The sequence below is a fragment of the Apaloderma vittatum genome, unplaced genomic scaffold (assembly GCF_000703405.1).
Source record: "Apaloderma vittatum isolate BGI_N311 unplaced genomic scaffold, ASM70340v1 scaffold21976, whole genome shotgun sequence".
Classification (NCBI taxonomy): domain Eukaryota; kingdom Metazoa; phylum Chordata; class Aves; order Trogoniformes; family Trogonidae; genus Apaloderma; species Apaloderma vittatum.
In genome coordinates this window covers 343-13992 of record NW_009723635.1, presented here as the reverse complement: position 1 = coordinate 13992, position 13650 = coordinate 343, and the positions used below count along the sequence as shown (strand labels likewise).

Below are 13650 nucleotides of genomic sequence, written 5' to 3'. Positions count from 1 at the left end.
TCTGTTTTATCCCAGCTTGCCTGAAAAAGAAGAAAAAAACTATTTGGTTTATTTTGAGGTAGGGCACTTGGCAGTGGTACCCACATGGGAACTGTTCTTTAACAATTTCATTTCTTGTCTCTGTTTGTGTAAGCACTTGACTTGTTACACAACAATTTAGCACAGGAATATCCAATGTCTTTGTTATAAAATAGACTGGCAGAGCCAGATTTTGAGAGGTTTTCTTCTTGTCCTCACTTACTTGAGAAAGAGCTCTGCTGTTGATGTATGTAATTTATTGACACTTTCTCTCTCCAAGAATAAAATACTGAGAACCACAAGCTGCCAGGTTGCTCTGCCTGTTCTATACTGACGTATTTTTAGAGAACAGAAGACCACAAAGTATGTTTTCCTGGATCTGTTCTGATTTAAGAACTTGAGACTTGAAAGAAATCTTGCTGAAACAGAGCCCTTAAACATTACTTTTGCTTGAATGACATCTACCTTTTTGTGAAAGCCCAGGAATAGGAGCTAAGCTGTCTTTCTGGCTGCCATAGGTTGTTGACCTTGTTTGGTTTGCAGAGTGCATTATTAAAGCTTGCTGTGGAAGATTTCATAGTGGAACCCAACTATGATGCTGTTCCGCAGCATTTTCGCTTTTTGTACTCTTTGAAGAACGATACCATTAAAAACTGACTAGCAAGAGACCAGACTCTGGATGACTTTCCCATCAGGAGCATGGTTAATTACTTTTCTTCCCCAACCTGGCAGTCTGCTGGGGAATCTCAAAGTCAAGTTATTTCTACTTTGTTAAGTAGTCACTGTGCTATCCATGGCATTACAGCTGACCTTTGCAGCTCTGTGTGCCACCTCCTGGCGTGGGATTTGCAGTTGGACCTAGAACTTCTGCTGGCATGGAACCTGGAAGGGGATCCTGCCCAGAGATCCATCTGTGCGTTGAGTTTGCTAGGTGTAAAAACAATGACAACGTGCTGGAAAGAGGAACAGATAGGACTTTCTCTCCTATACATGATGTGCTTTATGGTTTAAGAGGTGCCCATTTCTTGGAGATACTTTTAGGAATAGTTGGACTGGAAAAAGATTTAACTAGAAGGAAGATTTTTCTGCTTTGCTTGATTTAGTCCAGAAGGAATCAATTTAAAGGAATACCTGTTGTCCTTACAGAATAAAAATCTAAAACTAAAACTAGCTGACGAAAATCTCTTTGTGGAGTTTGCACTTATGCTTTTCTTCGTTTTATTTTAGAAGAAATTTATTTGTTAGAAACACTCACTAGGCATTTACAGTTTGTCATCCTCAGCATAAGCTTGACACGAAGGAGAAACTTCCAGGCTTGCGATGCAAACATGAAGCAAATGCTCTATACAAAGAACTAGGTTGTATGTTGAAAGCACGACAAATGAGAAACTGTGCGGACAGGTGGTCTTAAAGTACTTGCAAAAGTCACCACCTCATCTTTAATATTAGTACACCTTGATCTGGAACTCAGGCATGTTGACTCATTCATACCCTTTTGACTTGTCTCTTTGTTTTGTTCCTTGAGTACATCAAAGGTCCACAAAGGTAACAAATTTTGCATTATTGCTGTTTAAGGTTTTTTGGTGTCCCTGGACGACTTCTACATCCTTGGCAGCGGCTTGGTGATGCTGCAGACTACCAACAGTGTGTTCAACCAAAGCCTCATTAAGCAAGTGGTGCCTGAATCCCTGTTGGCTTGGCAGAGGGTCCGCATTGCTAACATGATGGCAAACGGTGGCAAAGCTTGGGCAGAAACCTTCTCGAAGTGTAACTCTGGTAAATACACTTTCATATGAATCTTAGGGAAAAAAGCTGTGTTCTCTCTCCCTCTTGTACCCTTTCCTTCCCTAGGCAGGACATGTAACTCTTTTTTTTCTCCTACCCAGGGACCTACAACAATCAGTACATGGTGCTGGACCTGAAGAAGGTCAAGCTGCAGAAGAGCCTTGATGAAGGTGCATTGTACATTGTTGAGCAGATCCCAACCCTTGTGGAGTATTCTGATCAAACAAATGTTCTCCGGAAAGGTAATAGCTCCTCTAGGAACTTACTGGCTTAGGAAATCCATTGCTTTGTGCCAGCTGCTGGAGGATTGTGCTTTGTACCTGGGAAGGGTTTATTGAACACTGGTGCTGGGTTTCAATCTAGAAAGCTTTGTGTGAGCATCCCTCTGCTTCTAGGTCTGTTTTGTTTCATTCGTTTCTCCTGAATTCTGTGGCAGAAATGTTGTGAGAATCTGTGTTTCTTAGAAAGGCGTGTGGAAAAATAGACTTTAGCTTCTTTCTTTTGTCTTGCTTTTTTCCTGGTATTCTTTTGTCCTGTCTTAAAGACTCTTGAGGAAAAACTTGAGGTCTATTTGAAACCGTAGTAAATAATTGTGATACTGTGGGATACCTGAAATATTTGGCAAGTGCATTGCCCTACAAGGAGACGAGCTTTCAAATGTGAGAGAAGTGCTGTGTTAGATTCAGTTCCTGAACTTTACTGGAGCTCTGTTATCTGATAAATACTTGCTGTCCTGTCTTAAAGACTCTTGAGGAAAAACTTGAGGTCTATTTGAAACCGTAGTAAATAATTGTGATACTGTGGGATACCTGAAATATTTGGCAAGTGCATTGCCCTACAAGGAGACGAGCTTTCAAATGTGAGAGAAGTGCTGTGTTAGATTCAGTTCCTGAACTTTACTGGAGCTCTGTTATCTGATAAATACTTGCTGTTTAAAAGAGTCTATTTGAAACCGTAGTAAATAATTGTGATGCTGTGGGATACCTGAAGTATTTGGCAAGTGCGTTGCCCTACAAGGAGATGAACTTTCAAATGTGAGAGAAGTTCTGTGTTAGATTCAGTTCCTGAACTTTATTGGAGCTCTGTTATCTGATAAATACTTGCTATTTAAAAGATTCCTTATTCCACTTGCAAGGCTCGTAACATCTTGATGGAAAACCACCAAACAGAAATCTATGGAGCAGAAAACCTACTGCCAGGTTTCGTTCACAAGTGTTTTCTAGACATTTTATGTCAGCATCCAGAAGCCTAAGCTCATTCCACAAATTCAAGCGTAAAGTGTGTGCCAGTGTTCCTTTTTCTAATCACATGCTGAGGAGATGAATCGATGAAGTGTTTTCTAGACATTTTATGTCAGCATCCGGAAGCCTAAGCTCATTCCACAAATTCAAGTGTAAAGTGTGTGCCAGTGTTCCCTCTTTAATCACATGCTGAGGAGATGAATTGATAAATTGTTCTTAATCATCAAAACGACTGGAAATGCATTTCTGTTAGCAGCTGAGGTTGTTTCCCTTTGGAACTTTTCCTTGTATCTGGTCCTTGGAGGGTTTTTTGACTTACTTTAGGCATTGCCACAATGTCAGTATAGTTTTGAGATGTTTCTTACTGACAATCTGGAAAAATGCCATGTCTCCCCCTTATGCTTCTGTGGCTGCTTTATCTGTTGAAGATGTGAAAGTTGGCTGTTGTACCTTACGTTCCAGTGTTTGTGTGTAGTTCAGATGGTGGTGAAATCCCTTCGGCTTCTCTGTGCTGTGAGTCGTGACGTGGACAAACAAACAAGCTAATGGAGAGCCTCTAGCTTTGGCACTTGGGCAGTGCAGCCATGGCAGGGCAGTACTGTGCCTCTGCAGACAGCCCAGGCTTAGAGGGTTCCTTAAGGATTCCTTTTAGGGAACTTTCTTGAGGTCACTTGAGAGCTGCTGTGTGGGATTCCCTGTAGGAGTGAGCCCGACCGCTGGACTTGGCACGCAGTGTCCGCTTGTTCCCTCTTAGGGGATCTTGTGGCTGCTCGGTTCTCAAAGGTGGTGGCACGTGTTAAAAGATACATTTTATTTTACATTTTCAGTGTGGCTTTTCCCAGGTATCTTAATGCACCTTGTGAATATTGGATAATGCAACTGTCAGTCTCTGGGAGTTTAAACAGTGGGAGGGCAGCCCTTGGCACACAGGGTGGGCTGAGAACCACAGAGTGCTGCCTTAGAGGCCTCAGCTGCTGTAAGCCAGTGCTGCTCCTCTCAGCAGCAGATTTGGACTCTCATGCCTCACCAGACACCAGAGAAGTCCCATTGAAGGCACTGCCCTGTTCCCTGGAGCTCAGAGCAGCCCAGGTGTGGGAAGTTTGTCTTTCTCAAGAGCAGTGCTGGCTTCAAGTGTTTGTAGAGTAGCTGGCACACTCTGCAATTGCCCTGTAGCTGATACCCAAAGACAACACACTTCTAACACTCCAGCCTGATTAGAGTGAGTTTGTACTGGCATTGGCTTTTTAAGCCTCCTTCAGGTAGAAACCTAGAAAAAACAGAGAATGAGAATTGAGTTCTCAGGTGAACAAAAACAGATATTGGTGTAGGAAGCCTTGTGGCTAAGGGAAAAGGAAGCATTTTCTTCTGTGAAATTGAAAATGGGAAGGTGATTTTTTTTATGGCTTCTGTCAACTTGCTCTCGAAGCCAATTCAGGTGAGTTTTTAAAGCCAGGCATTTCTTACATTGCCCTTCCCAGGCAAAAATGTCAAGGTGCTTTCTGTATGTTGACAGAGAAAACTCAGGAATCCTTTAGAATATGTGGGAGAGGGCAGTAGGGGGATAGGGCACAGGATCAGGCTGCAGTTCATGTTTCTTGATGAATGAGTAGTATGTTGATTTCAACATCAAAAGCAAGACATCAGAACCTGAGATCTCAGTCTCTTCCACCATACACGTAATACTCTTATTGCTCTACCTCTCTGTTGCTGAGATCTGATAGGCAGAAGAGGAAAGCATTTTATTTCAGTGAGTTTTGGTGCCTTCATGTTGTCCTTCTCATCTCCCCTTCAATCTTACACTGTGTCTCTGACTTGGTTTTGCCACTGTTGACCCTGCCAGACCTAACAAGCAGGTTTCTCTGGCAGCAGCTCTTGGGTAAAGCCTGCCCTAGGTTGGGTGCTGCACTGTCTGCGTGGGATTTGCAGTCTTGCAGAGCCTGAGACATGAAGTGCTCTTGCTGGTGGAGAACTTCAATAGCTTCCTCTGTTTTAGCAGTTTAAGCAAGAAGTTTTTCCAGGTAGGAGAAGAGGGTCATCTGTGTGCACTGCGTTCGTGTGCCAAGAGCACCTTTTGGAATCCCAGCTATGTCTTACTGGTTTGGAAGCTGATGGGTCTGTATCCTCCAGCCTGTGTCATTAGAGGCTGGCAAGTGAGCTCGTTTCTGGAGGGTGCCTGTATTACAACACAGCAGGTACACACAGCCTGTTTCCTTCACGTAGGCTCTAGGTCATGTAAGCAAATGCCAGCAGACAGGGTATTCCCATCTGCCCCGTGCTAGGCAGGACCTGAGATGGTCAGGTCTCCTCCACTCAGGCAGCGTTCCGGTGCTGATGATGTCTGCGTATCTGTCCTTCAGGGAGTTCAGTTTGTGTCTCACTCTGTTGCTCCTAGTGATTCCCAGTTCATATTCTTAAGCATCTTAGAGCCAGACTCCTCACGTTTTGCTGGGTTGATGTTAATACCTGGAGTGCTGTGTTTACCAGTATCTAGATAGTAAATCTCCAAACCAAATCCTGGTGTGTGTGATGTGAAGAGCAATGTCCCCTCCAGGATTGCTCGTGCTTTGGAGAGAACCTGAAAGTGTGCTGCTCTTAGGACTAGCTCATGTTATATATTCTCTGTCTAAGCATTCCTTGGTGCCTGCCTTGCAAAAAAAAAAAAAATTGACAAATTACCCAATGTTAAGGTGTAAATCATAGAATCATAGAACAGTTTCAGCTGGACGAGACCTTGAAGATCAAGTCCAGCCTTTGCCCCAGCCCTGTCATGTATTTCTGTTTCATCCAGGACTTGCTGTACCCAGGTGCTGAACTGGATGGTCTCCTGGCTCTTTACAAGCCTTTCACCTTTCTAGACTAGTCTTGTTTCAGGCAGTTGTAGTCACCTACCTAAAATTCTCTCTAGATTGCTGGGTGGTAACCCTGCTCTTTAAAGTTATAAACCAGCAGGATTCATGCTTGCTCTTCGAAAAGTTAGGACAGGGCTCTGCTCTGCTGATCAATCATCTCTTAACCCTCAAAGGTAGATACTGGCAAACATGCACCTATCCCCTCATCTTTCCTTATCACTGCAAGATAGCTGTTATCACAGTTCTCCAGCCACCACTGCACAAGTGTGTGTCTGTGCGCGTGTCTGCGTGCGTGTGTACACTGGCCTGTCTCCTCTTCACCCCTCTAGGCTCCGTGGTCTGTGTGTGTGTACCCATCCCTCCCTGATGTCACAGCACGGTGAATTGCTCTGCCTTGGTGAGATGGGAAGCTGGAGGGGAAGAAAGGGAGTGACTTCAAGCCTCATGCTGGGAATTTTGATGAATGATCTTAACACTCCTGAGGTTATGCAGGGAAACCTCTGCAATAGGACTGTGGCTGCTCTTGTCTGTTCACCTCAAGCTCCTGCAAGGCTGATCTCAGCCGTTTTGTAGGATGAGTCCTCAGGCTGGAAGTCTAGGGGCAGGTTGCCTGGGTACAGTCTCCAGTGGTGCTATACTGGGAATCAACCCTGGTCATGCCAGTGACTACTGCCTTAATTTCTTGTCTTCAAACCGGTTTGACATGTTATTCCTCGACATGCTCTCAAGGCAAGGCAGCGTGGAAAAAGGTTTATTTTTCTTTTTTGATGTAAGCAAGAGCGTTCATCTTTTCTGAATGATTTAACAGATTGAATTTTGTCTCTGGCAGGTTACTGGCCTTCATACAATATCCCTTTCCATGAAAAGATTTACAATCTCAGTGGATATGCAGCATATGTTGAGAAGTATGGCATGGATTTCTCTTACGAGCTTGCTCCAAGAGCAAAAATCTTCCGTCGAGACCAGGGCAAGGTGACCAGCTTGGAAGGCATGAAGTACATCATGAGATACAACAGTAAGACATGTATTGATTTGGAGCTGATCTTAGTAAAACAGTGTTATTTTTTGGATTATAGTGGGAAGGGGATTTTATTTTTTGGATTATAGTGGGAAGTTGCAGCTTCACATACAGATCAGAGCTATGTTACCCTAGGTGCAGAGTATACACAAAGCAAAAATATAATAAGCTTACTGTTGAGGTAGGAAACTAGGCTAAAATTACTCCAACAGAAACAAGACTGGGTTCCTTCTAGAACAAGGACCCTTGGGTTTGCTCATTGACCTTTACAGAGAGCATCTGATGCTCCAAGAGACTCTGTGGACTGCTCTTGCCTAATATATCTACAGCCTGTCAATCTTGAAAGCCTTAAATCCTAAGCAACAGTTAGGCAAGATTAGACCAGAGAATTTAGTGCAAAATTCCAGATCTGTTTTCCCCTGTTCAGGGAAATGATCTTTCGTGGGTAAAGCTCTGCCCTGCTTTTCCTTGACAGGCTTCTCCTTAACTGGATTAAAACCAGCCTAATTAACTTCTAGCTAAGCCCGTCTCCATGCACAGATAGCTTTAGATGCTATATTTTTATTCCCAATTATAGGGAACACACTGATTACTGGGCTTGGGGTTTGAGAGGCCTCTCCCAGGGTGGAGTATCGCTACTTGTTTGGGCTGTGAGTAGCAGCACGCTCATAGATGTTGAGGCTTGTCCATCTTCCCCTCCTGGCTTGCAGCTACTACAATGGGTGTTCAAAGGCTTTGCTCCTTGCTGCTTAATTTTGTCCCAGGAACAGGAAAACAAAGAACAGGAAAACAAAGGCTCTCAGTGCTGCACTTCTCCCCTCCCCTCCTCTTCGGCTTTTGTCACCTGACAAGGTTCCTACAAGCTTTCCTCATGCGGAGTTGCAGATGTTTGTGGTTAGAGGTTGGCGGTGGTGCCCTTGGGATGCAGAAATAGCTGTATGGAATTGGATTAGGAGCTTAACGCCCTGTGACTTCTGGCTGAGTACCTGGGGAAGGAGCATGAGAGTGATGTGATAGACCTGTATTTCTGTGGGTGCGCTTACCCGGCTTTTATTGGCTCAGGCACTTGGCATCAGCTTTTTGTGAGGGGACTGACTTGTTTTCCTCCTTCCCTCCCTGTCACATTTCTCCCCAGACTACCAGCGTGATCCTTATGCTGAACACAATCCGTGCAACACCATTTGCTGCCGGGAAGACCTGAATCCTTCTTTTCCAGTGCCTGCAGGCTGCTATGACTCCAAGGTAAATTCTCTCAGTTTCAGTATCTGCTGACTGTTTGCTGCAGCCTGTTTGTGCTCCTGTGAGAGTGTGTTTCCCTGCACTGGGGCAAGCATGGCCAGGTCTGTCTGTTGCCTCTTTTCATGCTGTCCCAGTGCCTGGGCAGATCCTGCAATGGTAGTTCTGTTTGGAGTCCTGTCTCCTGTCCCTGACACCAGTCAGCTTGCACAGGCCCAGGCCAGCTGCCTGTTGGAGTCTCTAGTAGGAGCTCCCAGAGCTGGATATGAAGAGATGGATGCAGAAAATTGCTGTGTAGAAGTGTGTGGTAAGGGAGTGGGTCAGTGCACACTGCTTGGGGGGCCTTTGCCAGCACAGTTAGGCAGGGAGAATGGGCTGGGTGGGTGGAGGACAGGGCATCTGAGAGGGCCATTGAGAGAAATAGCCCAGAGCAGAGGCAAAACCTGGCAGCTGAAAACACTAAAGGTAGTTTTAGTGTCTCTAAGTTTGGGAAGATGGAGCAGGCTGGGGACCTCTTGGGAGATGATGAAGGAACAAGGCAGAGCACAGGCAGCAATGTTAACTCTGTGCTGCCTTTGTCTTTTCCTGAATGACCTTCGCAGTGCCCCAGGGGACAAACCAGGTGCTCAGAACACATCAGAGCTTAGGTCAGACCCTCTGGACCGCTTGCTGCAGCTCCAGCTCTTTTGGAGATGTGAAAACTCAGGCAGGATTGTCCTGAGGGGGTTTATGCTGTCTTGCTTCAACCTGGACAGAGCAAGGGCTAGAGGGCAGCGTGGGCTTGTGCTCTGCTACTGCCCTTCAGTGCTGGCTGTTCTGAATCTCCCCTTGTTGGCTTTCTTGATTGTTGTCAAATCTCCTGGAGCTGTTCCTGCTCTGTGGGAAGGGTGCATGTCGAACACCAAGCAAAGCCTTTTGCCCTGAGCTCCTGTCCTTTGTTGCAGGTTTCAGATTTCCGCCTGGCTTCAGCCTTCACAGCCACCGCAATCAATGGCCCCCCAGTGCAGGGCGGTCTCCCTGTCTTCACCTGGAGACGGTTTAACCACACACGACACCAGGGCCTGCCAGAATTGTACAACTTTCATTTCGTCACCATGAGGCCGATCCTGTAAAACCAGCATCAATATTCCTGAATGGTTTTTATTTCTTTTTTAAATGGAAATTTTTATTGCTCTATGTAATAAATCGACCTGGATGTCCACATCCCTGTGCCTTACCTGCCTTCCCCTGTCATGCCTGCTGGGCACTTTGGGCTGACATTGGCCACCTCAGTGCAGCCCAATGCATGTTCTGCTGTTCTGAGCTATTTAAGTGGCCCTTCCTCTGGCGTGATGTCTGCCTTTTGTCTGAGCAGTGCCTTGCTTCTCATCCAGGAATGGCACCAGCAAAGAGAGTCAAAGCTGGGATCTCTCTCCGGTTGTCTACAGGGCATGGTTTTCGGTTTGCGGGATTTCTTTTGTCTCACTGAAGTGGTGTGCACAGGCTGGGCTGTGGATGATAGTGAAGGGATGGGCCTGGTGACTTCTGAAAGCAGGCAGATGCTTTCGGAAACACGCCTGTCACCCCCTGCCTCAGGCCACAGGGGAGCAGTGGGGAAGGAAAACGGTGAGATGGCTGGGGGGGCTGGCACGTGTTGCTCAGAGTTACCCGAGTTGACACTGAGGAGTCGAGACAGTGGGCTGTTCTGTGCTAGATGTTACTTGTGTAATTAGGTAAAATAAAACCAGCTCTTTCCTCATGGCCTTGATGGTGCACGATAAACTGTGCACAGCACTGCCCTGTGGTACGAAGGTGAAGAATGAGCTCATGAGGTTTTGATCAAATCCTGGGAGTTTAGCTTGTGTGCTGGGGAAGGGAATGAATGACTGCAGCGTGGGTGAGGTTCTAACCTAAATATGTGGTTGTCATAGTAGGGATGATTTCTGCCAAGGGCAGACCAGAAGTTACAGCAAAGATTTTGATGAGGATAAAAAAAAAAAAATCCCTGCAGGGACTGATACTACTCTTCAGCGGGCAGGATTACTCAGCTGTGGTACCTGGGCACACACAGCCACACTGCAAGGGTGTGTGTTGGTGCATGTGCCAGTTGCAGCTGGGCCTGTGCTAGAGGGGAGTAGGTGTGTGATGTTCACTTGGTGCCTCTTGTGAGCCAAAAATGAGGGCAGTGCTGCACGGGGGCTTTCTAGCAGAGGCAGGGAGGCTTTCCTAGTCATGGTGTTTTAAACACAGCACCCCCTCCTTTACCTCTTGTCCTGAGTGAGCTCAAGTGTGTGTGTGAAGGTGTCTTGCTTGCTCACAGCTGGGACCGCAGGGAGCCCCTGTGTGAGCCCTTCCCCTTGTGTGGCTTGTCCTTGCCCCCAGCTCTGCGCGCACAGACCACCTCCATGTAATGTTTTTGCAATGCCAGTCCCTCTCCCCTCCTTGCCCTCTGCCAGCTGTGCTGAGTGAAGGGCAGTGGGGCACCAGGGACTTAGGATGTACCCCTGAGCATGAGCACCAGCACTCAACCAAACAGCCAGATGTTGGTCGTGGGCCCTGGCAGCTCTAAGTGCAGGGAAGCTCTGCCTGCCCTCTGTGACTTACCTTGTGGTGTTTGCTTGGAGCCTGGGGAGGCCCATCCATTGTTCCTGCTGGCCCATCATCAAAGGTGGTTCACCCACTGCCTGCTTTGTCAGCTTTCTGAGCTTGCACTGGGCCTCTGCAGCTCCATCCTTACAGGGCAGCAATTTTGATGCTTTTTGGGCTAGGCACCAAATACGAACTAAGCCCTTTTCTGTGCAGCCCTCAGGTGTTTGCTCCTGATCTCTGCCTTGAGGCAACTCTTCTCAACTCCTGTGCTGGTGACTGGCAGACCTAGAGCCACTGCCACCGACTGCAATGAATAGGCTGCAGTGGGCAGCCAGGAGAATGCTTAAAGGGTCGTGAAGGGCAGCCTAGGGATCTGACCTGGCAGCAGAGAACCCAGGAATCAGCTGCTTGTTGAGACTGGAAGTAGAGAGTGGCTGCAGGGTGGCTGTTTGCTACTGGACTGTTGCTCCTAGGCAACACAGCAACATTGCAGGTTGTATTTACTGCTTTTTCACCCAGTCTTATATAAAACCACTAATAGAAATGCATTGTTTAAAAGCTTGCCTACTGTGTTGCATCTTGTTCTGCAGCGAGGGGAGGGGTGCAGCTGATGTGACAAGCCCCTTTGTAAATACCCATGGCAATGGGAGCTGTGTCTTGCTCCCAGTTTGAGCCTTTTACCCTGGGGCAAGAGCTGCTTTGTGTGCAAACCGAGATTTGTGGGGAAAAGAGGGTTCTGCTTTTAAGAGCCCTTTTCTATCAGTAAAGTTTACATCTATGGGACTCTGATCTGTGTGACTGTGGCTATTTTTTACTTTTTTTTTTTTTTAGCCTTTGATGGGATCAGAGGACAAAGCTTTGAGCAAGGACCTACAGCCAAGAAGCTGAATTCTCAAGACACCTATTTAAAGTTAAAAGGTCTCTTTCAGCATCTTATTCCCTTCACTGGGAAGTGTGCTCTAAGCAGAAGATTTGTGGCAGAAGCAGGCCCCCTTTTTCATCTCCCTCCTTCCAGGTTTTTCCATGTCTTGCAGCTTCTGCCTCTTAAACCTAAGGTTTTCAGATGTGGCTGGAGAGGGGATTATTTGGTGGGAGGGGATGGAATTGGGAAGTGGTTGGGATAAACCTCTCTTGTAATAACAAAGAGAACCCTGCTGCTCAGTCACTAGAGAATGCCTACAGAGGAAATGAATCCTTCTGGCAAGACCACCTGGATTACCACATCTAAAGCAAATATTTTGCTTCCTTTACTATGCCCCTTCTTCTGCAGTCCAGTAACAAACTCACTCCTGCTTCCCCCTCCCAGGTCAGCACACAGGCACTGCTGGCCTGGCGCTCCAGGGCTGCAACTCTCACAGGGGACAAGATCTGTCACCAGCACCCTCTGTCCTGGGAGCCAAAGAGCTCTGCGCCAGGACTCAGGTCAGCGCTGGTCTAGGCAAGACAGCACCGCGTGGCCTGGGGAGAAACCAGCTCCGTGGCTTCGTCAGGGTTGTGGTGCTGTGCTGCTGCGTCAGATCTCAGCCCAGTCCTGCTGGGTGCTTGTTGGTGTTGTGTTTTTTGTTTCTGGGTTTGTGGGGGTTTTTTTGTGGTGTTTTTTTTTTGTGTTGTATTATTTTTTGTGTGTGTGTGGTGTTTGTGTTGTGTTTTTGTTTTTTTTTTTCCCCCATTTCCATAACATTACATAGTAGAAGCAGTGGTGGGCTACAGCGGCGCACATCCTGCCAGGCACACCATTGCCTGTATGGCAAAGCTACTCTATAGCAAAAACAAGTGTGTGCTCTTGTTTTTTGCTTCTTCACTTCTGTTTATCCCAGCACAAACAACAGTGCTTGTGCAGAGCAGTTACACTGTATTTTTATGATAAACCCATGGTTGAAATGATGTGCAGTATGTATATGCTTATGTTAACAGGCAGTGTGCAAAATTCTCTGGCCTTTCAACTGTGTTCAGGTATCACTTCACAGAGTCCATCATCTTTTGGATGGTGACTTGAAGCAGGCTCTAGTGCGTGCCAGGGAACTAATTACTACTGTCACAATTATATGCCCTGCAAGTACAGGCACAGCACTAACTCAGGGTAAGGATGTCGGTAACTCCGTGTTCCAAGTACTCCATTTGAGTTCTCCACCTTTTGGCAGCTGAGTTGGGTCCAAGAGGCAGCTTTTTACCATCCTGCCTTTGAGTAAGGCAACGCTGTGGTTCTCAGCTAAGTTGCACAACAGCTTCCACCATGCTTGTACCGGGCTCCTACCCTTGAAATGCAATAGGGTGGGAGAGGGGCAGAGCAGTTGGAGCCCCCTGCTCTTGCCCTGATTTCATTACCCCTGGCTGCTACGATTCGTTCTTTGCACAATTTGCCCCCCCGGCTTGAGGAGCACAGCCAGCCCATTGCTGTGGGCTCACAGCTTTAAGGGTGCTGCAAAAACAAAACCCCAAACTCATCCGTACTTTGGCCAAAGCCTCTTGTTAAAAGAATGATCATTTTTTCCACAGGTCAAACCCAGCCCCTTCGGGAAAAAGAGAGGGCACCAACAGTCTGGTTTCCACTCCCATTCCCCGTTGGGGCAACTTTGGATTCTGTCTGCCCAGCGTGCACACACCCCTTCTGTGCTTTGCAGAAGTGCCTGGAAGACGACTTCGAGAAGTTTAGCATCGCTTTTGGTTTTCAATTCTGTGAGAAGACTTGGGAGGGCAGCATCCAGCAGCCGACTTTCTGGGAACAACCTAGAGGCAAACTGCTGCTGCTCAACCTGACGGCCTCTCTCTCTCTCTCTCCACCCCCCCCCCCCCCCCCCCCCCCCTCCCCTCCAGCTGGCAGCGCTTCCAACAGGGAGGAGCATCCACGGGGCTCTTCTTGGAAAAGCCTTCTCCTGAGATGTCTGGAACTAAGTACAGATGACTCACAGCATTAAAAACCCAGTAGTTTATTTCA

At 46.9% G+C, this 13650-nt stretch overlaps 1 protein-coding gene across 1 annotated transcript; it reads left to right on the top strand.

The window, feature by feature from the left end:
• Positions 1 to 1593: 1593 nt before the first annotated feature.
• Positions 1594 to 9354, top strand: LOC104276041 (phospholipase-B 81-like; the record flags this gene model as incomplete). The annotated part of the gene is made up of 5 exons (XM_009872202.1): positions 1594 to 1794; positions 1905 to 2045; positions 6723 to 6908; positions 8047 to 8153; positions 9092 to 9354. Coding segments are annotated over 5 exons (803 nt in total), but the record flags the coding sequence as incomplete, so codon positions are not given.
• Positions 9355 to 13650: the final 4296 nt, after the last annotated feature.